The sequence below is a fragment of the Notechis scutatus genome, chromosome 4 (genome assembly GCF_049901735.1).
Source record: "Notechis scutatus isolate UNSWTSFEM ecotype Mainland chromosome 4, rNotScu1.2, whole genome shotgun sequence".
NCBI lineage: Eukaryota > Metazoa > Chordata > Lepidosauria > Squamata > Elapidae > Notechis > Notechis scutatus.
The window spans coordinates 128,311,845-128,320,994 of record NC_142012.1 but is presented as its reverse complement, the minus strand read 5'-3'; the positions used below and the strand labels follow the sequence as shown (position 1 = coordinate 128,320,994).

General features: G+C 35.4%; 1 protein-coding gene across 2 annotated transcripts in view; it reads left to right on the top strand.

The window, feature by feature from the left end:
- Nucleotides 1-2,766: 2,766 nt before the first annotated feature.
- TRPM2 (transient receptor potential cation channel subfamily M member 2) overlaps nucleotides 2,767-9,150 on the top strand; it is a 44,663-nt gene continuing 38,279 nt past the window's right edge. Inside the window, exons 1-4 of one of the 2 annotated variants that reach the window (XM_026667740.2) lie at nucleotides 2,767-2,827; nucleotides 7,131-7,412; nucleotides 7,807-7,892; nucleotides 8,784-8,952. In XM_026667740.2, the coding sequence (XP_026523525.2) occupies nucleotides 7,209-7,412; nucleotides 7,807-7,892; nucleotides 8,784-8,952 (459 nt within the window). In that variant the 5' untranslated portion in view covers nucleotides 2,767-2,827; nucleotides 7,131-7,208. Of the gene's footprint in view, nucleotides 2,828-7,130; nucleotides 7,413-7,806; nucleotides 7,893-8,783; nucleotides 8,953-9,150 lie in introns of those variants that run through there. The other variant, XM_087964892.1, reaches the window with a different exon arrangement.

Here is a 9,150-nt window from a genome sequence, read left to right as displayed (position 1 = left end):
GGACTAAGCAACTTTCAGAAAATATGTTTTTTATATTTTTATGTTTTGTGTTTTTGTGTGTTTATGTTTGATTGAGCTAATAAAACCTTGGAGGAATGTTAGAAGAGGACAATTGAGAATAAAAGATAGAAGAGAATAAAGCAAGTCAGAAGGAAAAATAGGTATAGTGAATAAAAACGTATAAAATAGATAAATATAGAAAAGAAATATAATTGAATAAAAGTAAAGGGAAAAATAATGAGAAACTTGAAAAGATATGTATGTGTTTATAACGAGATGTGCCAATGGTGTATAAAATGTTTTATTTGTTTTGTTAAAATCTACAAATAACTTTCAGAAAAGAGGTTTTATGTTCTTATGTTTCATGTTTTGTATGTCTTTAAAAATTAATAAAATTTGTTCAAAAAAGAAAAAGAAAAAGAAAATGATAGGTTGCACTCAATCCTGTTTACAGTTTTTAGTTCATGCTTCATTCTGTGGATTATGTGCACATTCGAAGTTTTAAGGTTAAATTAAAGATTGGTTTTTATCAGTGGATAATATTCAATATAGGTGTGCAATTTTTAGGTAAAGTCTTCCAAACAGTTTCAGCTGATTAAGTGGACTGTCAAATTACATCCTGACCTTAATATGTTAACCTTTGTGGCAAGGTTTTATAGAATTCAGATAGTATATGGATTGGAAATAACAGGGTCCTCCATTGCTAGAAAATAGCAATAGCACTTAGACTTATATACCACTTCACAGTGCTTTACAGCCCTCTCTAAGTCAGCATATTGCTCTCAACAATCTGGGTCCTCGTTTTACTAACTTCAAAAGCGTGGAAGGCTGAATCAACCTTGAGTTGGTAAGAAGCGAACTCCCGGAATGAGCAGTGAGTTAGCCTGCAGAACTGCATTCTAACGACTGCGCCACCACAAAATGCTTGTGTATTTGTGATGTTAGCAGGTAGAAGAACTAATCCAGATTTAGATCAGCAAACCAGGCTTAGTTTGTATAAGACTGTATTACATAGCCAACTAGAAGTAGTGCTTTGTAATACAGCAAAACTAGAGCTCGTAAAGGGTTAAGGTTTCAGTGAATATCCTGAAAGTTTGGATATCCAGAACATTCAGTTATCAGAAAAATTATAAACTCTAAGTGGAAAAGTGACACACACATACTGCCTGTAGTATGTATGTATAGGATGCATGCATAATTGTGTCTCTTTAATATATTTAATATTTATGGGTAATGCTGGCATTTTTTCCTATACATAGCTGTGGCTCCTCTGAATATCTGTATATATTCACATGATATAATCTATATTTCCATTTTTTTCACAAAAGCAAGAATAGTCATGTAATTATGTCTTCTACATTTTGCACAAGATGCAGATTGCCAAAGTAATACAGTACCATGAAGGAAAAGAAGATAATAATGCAATAATATTTTCCATTCTATTCTTATTCTATTTTGTCACTGATTTGTTTAAAGATTACTTTGTTAAAATGTGTATACTATTATACTTATTCATATAGATGTTTCTTGGCATAATGTTGTAATGTCAACTTCTGGATCCTAAAAGAACTTGCTCACTCTTATCCCTCCCTTTTAAAAATATTAATGAATAATAAATATTTAAAAAATTAAAAGACCATATATATTTATTTTCAATTAAATAGTGTAAATACTGTAGGGGAGGGGAGCTACATCCTATATTCTTTTTTTACTTATTTATCAGGGGTGGGATTCTATTGGTTCTGTCCATCTCTGTAGAACCGGTAGCTCTGAAGAGCAGCAGACATAGAACCGAATATATGTCTGCTGCTGTTTTGGCCCACCCGCCTGCCCGGGGTCTTACCTGACCTTTATTTCCTGCTTTTTCAACCTCAGCTGCTGTGCGAGGCACAGCTGCAGTTGAAAAAGCAGGAAAAAAGTGCTTTTTCAAACGCTGCTTCCCTGCACGCAGCACTGCTCAGCTGTCCAGGTAGCAAGCTGACGAAGATTTACATGCGCGCGCAGCATGCTCATAAATACCGAACCGGTAGTTAACCCTGTTGGATCCCACCCCTGTTTATTTATGACACAGTTATAATATTTGTTTAGGCAAACAGATTTAAGATAACAAGATCAAACAATCTGACAAATACTACAATCTATGTCAACTCTAGTGGATGGGGGGAGGGGTAGCTGAGAATGCTACGAGGTTAGTCTTAAAGGAGCAATCTGTCTTTCTGCTTTTTATCCTGAGTCATTCCCTGAATATTTTCCAAACTGGTTTGTCCTTTTTATACAGAAGAAGCTAAACAGTCATCCTATGTACATTATTAGTCTATTTTTGCAATGTATTAAATACCAATGGAATGCAGTTTATTAAATACCAATTTAATATTGGTTGAAAAGGGAGAAAACTTTGAGAATGCATTCTAAATATGAGATAAAAATGTTATCCCAGAACATATTATATGCAAATCTTTTCCTGAGCATCTTTTTAAATATTTAAGGCATCATCTTATTTTATTCCTTCTGAAAGAAGCTACATTTGAACAACTTAAAGCAATTTGAATTTAGCCACCTTTTTTTGTAATGTTCAATCAAAGAACAAAAGATAATCTGCTTTCTCTATAAATCAAGGCAAACAAGAGTTATTTGCTATTTAGCCTAGGAAACTCAATTCACTTGGCCTATCCATCACAGGCTTCTGTGAATGACTAGGAGCAGCTTCTGCAGTGTGATTTGCTGGCAAAGTGCAGCCCCCTGGATTGCTGCCTCCTCCTCCTCCTCCTCTGAACTGCAGTCCCTTCAGAAAAGCTCCTGTAGACTCCTGGCATTATTCAGCAATAAGGTAATGAGTTTACAGCATGGAACAAAAGTGTCTCCTTCACAGCTGACTGGCAAGGAATATGTGAGTAAAATTGGGATTGGAAGGATGCTGTTGGACAAGTATATACAGCCATCTGGGTTGTTTTCTGTTCCATATTCTAAGATAGTGCCCTGAAGCATCAAAAGCTGGGAATGTATGTCTCAGCCAGCCTAGTATAACTCTGACCCATTGCTGATTCGGCTGTGCAAAATTGCTTAGTAAGTGTTCTTTCTATGTTGAGATAATTCTGCATTGCAAGGTCAGAAGAAATCCTTGTCACATTTTAAGCAAAGCTTGCTGAGTACATTGCATATGCAAGTGGGTCTATGAGCACATGCATCGAGTTATTGGCCATGGATTTGTATGAAATCAATAGTGCTCTTTATTTTCTCCTTTTAAGTTGTGCATAAATGTGTGGACGTGTTCTGCATTCAGTATAATGTGTTCCTAAATGTGCATGGTTTTGCAGCTTGTGTCTAAAGAGAATTTGCATTGTGATCACAAGGAGCTCATTTGTGATGTATCCAGGATTAAAAAAAAGAAATATTCAGATTGGCTTCTGAGACGCTGAACTAAGTTTTTATGAAGCCATTCTGGAATAATTACAAGATTTTATAATAGGTCTATAACTTGGTACCAGAACATGTTTGTTTGTTTGGGTTGCAGAAGGCCTCATTCCTAGCATCTAAACAAATGAAGGAAATAATCTTGTCTGTAACCTTGGTGAACCATTGTTATCTATGGGCTTTAATAGATTAGTTAGAAAGTCTGATGTACTAACATGTATTAACATATTTCAAGCATCCAGTTAATCAGATAACTTTAGGTAATTTCATTTTATGTCATTTTAGCTAATGGTATATCTTAAACTACTTGAGTACACAAAATTGTGTATTTGAAAGGTACAGATTAGTCCCCGGACATTACTTAATGCTGTGTTTTCTTTTTTATATTATAATTTGAATATTTTAAATTATAGCCTGAATGAAACTTAATCCTTAAGGGAATGTTTTGTTGAAGCGAATGATTTGATGATATAGAGAAGAATCACCAAAGCGAATAGCAAAATTTATGATTAAATTAATTACTTAAATATTTTTAAAGAAAGCAAGGCAAATTAACATTTTTTTCTAATTACTGGAACATAGAATGGACAGTGTTCACTTTTTGCTTCGTTGACACACATAACAAAAATGGCACACATAACTTTTTCTGGATTACCGTACAACATAATCCATGTTCAAAGCACAGCAATGCACAAATAGTTAAATATATTATCTTCTACCATTTGGCTTCTTTTGATAATATTGTTCCATGTTATGGCATCTTAAAAGATTCAGCATAAACAAGGCCAACTCTATGTTCTGAAGTCCAGTTTCATAGCTATTGTTATTATTGCTATAGCAATTGTTTAAGTTATTAATTTAACTAGATATCTAGGGGTGGGATAGAACAGGGTTAACTACCTGGGATTTACAAGCTTCCCTGCACGCTGTGAGAAGAGCGCCTGTAAATCGTCATCAGAATGCTGTGTGCAGAGACTCAGCCTTTGAAACAGCCCTCTTTTCCTACTTTTTTAACTGCATCTGTGCCTCGTTCGGCAGCTGAAGTTGAAAAATCAGGAAATAAAGATCAGGTAAGAGCCCGGGTGGCCAGGGGTGGGGGGCAAAAACATCAGCAGACATACAACCAGTTCTATGTCTACTGCTGTTCAGAGCTACCGGTTCTACAGAGGTGGACAGAACCGGTAGAAACCCACCCCTGTAGATATCCCTGGAAAAACGGCAATGTCTCAGCCATGATTGCAGGAATACTTTTTATAAAATACTTGACTACTTGGAATGTATGATTATAGATTAGCATAAATACTGTGAGAGAACCAAATGAAAATAAATCATTGGACAGTTGGTCATAAACACATAAAAGAACTAAGAAGAAACACGTAGCTACTTTAGAGCAATTTCTTTTATTGTTCTTCACCTACAGACAGAATCTTGCCAGATTAAAGCAACTAATAGCATAACTACAGATATACTCTGAGAAAAGTGAGGAGGAGCTGTTTTAACCCTCTTTCGGCTGACTGAGTTCCACTACCTCTTCGCCCACTGAAAAGCAGGCCTTCCCACCTGGGAATCCTGACTACTGTACTTTCTAGCACATGGCTAACCTTCATGGTTGACTGTGAGGTTAATGGAGTAAGACTATAAGGATTAAATTGTAAACTGCCTAGAGTCATTGACTGAGATGGGCAGCAGTTTGGAAAGAAGTTAAAATATAGCATAAAACATAGTGCAGCATGAAACAGTACAATGATGGTAACTGGGACTGGAATTTCTATTGCTAAGTAATGTGGTTGTAAAGTCATTCCCTGTGGGAGAGAATGTATTTCTTGGTGGAATATATATTTTTAAGTGAAATATTATATTTAGTAACTACTTGAAATAGCGTTTTAGCACCAACTGTTAAGTTTTTTTTGAAAATTGTATTGAAAGTATTTTTATCTTCTGTGAAATCCATGTCTGTTGAATCCATGATATACAAATGGCTAAAAGGGGTTTAGTTGATCAACGCTGAAGAAAGAGGTATTTACATATGAACTACTTCTGTATTTGAAACAAGCATGGACATCTGCAAAAAGAGGGATGATGTTATCACACAGATACCATGACATCAGTACTTGCACAAGATTTTTGGAATGTAAATATATCAGGAATAATGGGTTTTATGTAATGACATCACTTATGTGTGCTGTTAGAAGCACCTGCTTCCTTTTGGCCATCATTGTGATTTACTGCACATGTCATTGGAAGTAAACTTGTTTTTCTATTTTCTTCATGGGTTACAGTGTATGAATTACTTTTCTAAGTCTATTGCCATTATGCAAACTAGCTTTGGATAGCTACCTGTTTTTTCCATATCAAGGAACTAATGACAGCCCTATCTAATGTAAGCTTTAAAAAGAAGCTTTCACAAAGAGGCTAGGCACAATTGGCATATTGCATATGCCAATCATTTAAATATCCAAATGTCAAATCTCCTTCTGATTGTATTGAATGAATTTAAGTAGTGGGAGAACATAATGAAAAAAAAAAACATAATACTTAATGAAACTTGAAGAGCCTAAAATTATGCTTAGTTTATGCTAATCTATGACTGTAATAAAGATCTGATATGATGTTTAGTTTTCTGATAAATGAGGGTGCCAAATACATTCTGTCCAAAAAAGGTATTGAGAAATATGTGTTCAATTAACTCTTTTCTTTTATTGTCTTAAGCAGATATTTATTCCTGTAGATCAAAGTGGTTTTCACACATACAGTATTTATGTTCTCTGAATATTGGAAATAACTTTTCAAGTTAACAGGCTTTCCTAATCAGAACATAACAATGACACCCCATGGCATTTTGATGTAATTTGGCAGTTTATTCACAGATATTGGTCAGCTAAATAAGAATATCCTGCAGAATAAAATGAGGTCATATAAAATGTACCATCCTTGGGTCGTTTATTAGTGTGCTAATGAATATGTAGCTTCAATTTAACTTGTTTTTTTTTCTTTTTCTTCCACAAATTAATGATCTATTTCTAGAACACACATGATGACTTTGAAGCTAGTAATTATTGTACCTTTATGACACTGCTATTCTCTCTGGTCTTACAGTCACTGACTACCCATTCAACCTAAATACAAAAGGTATTAGTTGTTATATAGAACTGTCATGATGCAGTGGTTTGCAGGCTATTTCTACTGACTGCTGGCTGCCTGCAATTTGGCAGTTTAAATCTCACCAGGCTCAAGGTTGACTCAGCCTTCCATCCTTCCAAGGTTGGTAAAATGAGAACCAGATTGTTGGGGAAAATATGATGACTATATAAAACACTGTGAAGCAGTATATAAGTCTAAGTGCTATTGCTATTGCTATTGTAGTTTCTATAGCAGAGTCAGTTTGATCTAATGGTTAAGAATTAGAAACCAGGAGACTGTAAGTGGTAATTCACCTTGGGCAAAGAAGCCACGTATGTGTCCAGTACCAAGAAAGTGCTGACAAACTACTTCCATAAATATTGCTAAGAAAACTGCAGAGATTTATCCATATAATCACTAGGGGTCAAGGTTGACCTGACAGAACATTAAAAAACAGTATTCTCTGAACACACAAAAATATGACAAATATATCCCAAATTCTTAAGTTAAAAGATGAGGTCTTTGTGAGAGGCTTCAATTGGGACTTAAAAAGAAAAAAGAAACATATGTCTTTTTGGTGTTTTATGAAATATATGCAGAATACAGCATTTGCAGTCCATGAAGTCTGAGGTGGTAGTTTCAAGAATTTATCTTCCAAATGTACTTGAACAACTTTGATGATTGATCTAACAAATGCACCCATGGCTGGGCCTGGTCTGCGAATACCAACGGAGCTGAATAAGATCCACCATGATGAAGGCTATCCTCTTGATCCTGAGAGCTGCTATGATATCACCATGGTTTCCAACTTCAGAAGAAGCAACAGCCCTTCCAATAGAAGCAGGCGCAGGGCTCACTTCTCTCCCAGCATAAATGAAAAGGCAAGTTCAAGAAAAAGGAAGAGCTAGATGATGGTTTGTTTGGGGGCTGACCTACTATGGGGTGGAAATTACAAATTTAGACCCGAAAAGGATGGGAAAGAAAAAGAAAATAGGAGGGATATTCAAATTCATTGTTGCCACTAGAGTGTAAAATTATATTGTAGTTAGCTATATAAAGTTTATACTTTTGTATGCTTGTTGCTCTCCTTAGATGTGATAATCATTACTCTTTTAAAGAATAATGGACTACATGTAATACTGGAATTGTTTTTGCTCAAAAAGCAGTACAAAAACCCTAGTGTTTTATGCATAGAATATGAATTTGCTCTGGGAAGGAGACGATTTTATGCTTTTTAAGTAAGAACTAATCTTTTGCTCCCTGTTCTCTCCATAGGAAAATCTCCGCTTATGGATCCCTGAAAACATTCAGAAAAAAGAATGTGTTTATTTTATTGAAAGTTCACAGTTGTCAGATTCTGGGTAAGAAAACTACTCTGATTAACTTTATCACTAGGAGGACTTCAAAAGAGGACAACCAGAATTAATCAGGGAGGTTTAGACTCAGTAAAGGCTGGAATGTTAGAACATTTTAGCTTAGAAAAGCTGTGATACTGCAGACAACTCCAATAACATTTCAGCAAGTGGAAAATCACTACAAAACACATAATTGGAGGCAGCTTTTGATATTTCTGATGTTTGTTGCTTCTTTTTATAAAGGAATTATGTTAATGAATTTTGTTTCAGAGAGAAACATGATGAAGGATTATGCTAAACTATTTTCAGTCAAATAGAAATGATTAAAAGGCTAAGGAACACTGGAATATTTTAGAAAAATCATCTGGCATTATTTTTAAAAGTGAGAAAGGAGGCTCTAATGCAGGGGTTCCCAAACTTGGCAACTTTAAGACTTGTGGACTTCAACTCCCAGAATTCCTCAGCCAGCATTGCAATATGTCTTAAAGTTGCCAAGTTTGGAGACCTCTGCTCTAATGTGTATAAATAAATAAAACTGATATGCCCAAAATATTCAAATAACACTTGAAATGCAAGTAAATAAACCTAGCATAGGCATATTGAGTAGTACTGATGTTTACTTTTGTAATGACTGGGAATTTAGAGAACTCCAGTAGTTAATCTTCCATCATCTGATGTATTGAACTGCATTTTGCAGAATTCCCAATTGGCTTGCCACTTACTATCTTTATTCTTGCTAATTAAAATTGTTATAAGCACATTGGACATTTCAAAATGATTGTTCATATCCAATTTGAACAATCTATTTTGTGCTGATTACACTTGAAAATTTTATGTGGTTTATGTCACTACAGCATTTTCAATATTTAATTTTAAGTTACTTGTGCTTTTGTTCAGGAAAGTGGCATGTGAATGTGGCTATCTCAGGGAAGAGCACTTAGAGGAAGCCATAAAACCTGTCATGTTCCAAGGGAAGGAATGGGACCCCAGAAGACACGTCCAGGAAATGCCAACAGATGCCTTTGGGGACATTAGTTTTACAGGCTTGGGGCAAAAGGTTGGGAAGGTGAGTTAACTTGGGATTGAAAGTGTCCCCTCAAGGAAGATATACAGGTACTCCTTGGCCAAAGACCACAATTGAGCCCAACATTTCTGTTGCTAAGCGAGACATTTGTTAAGTGAGTTTTGCCCCATTTTATGACCTTTCCTGCACAGTTGTTAAGTGACTCACTGCAGTAACAGGGTTGTTAAGTGAATCTGGCTT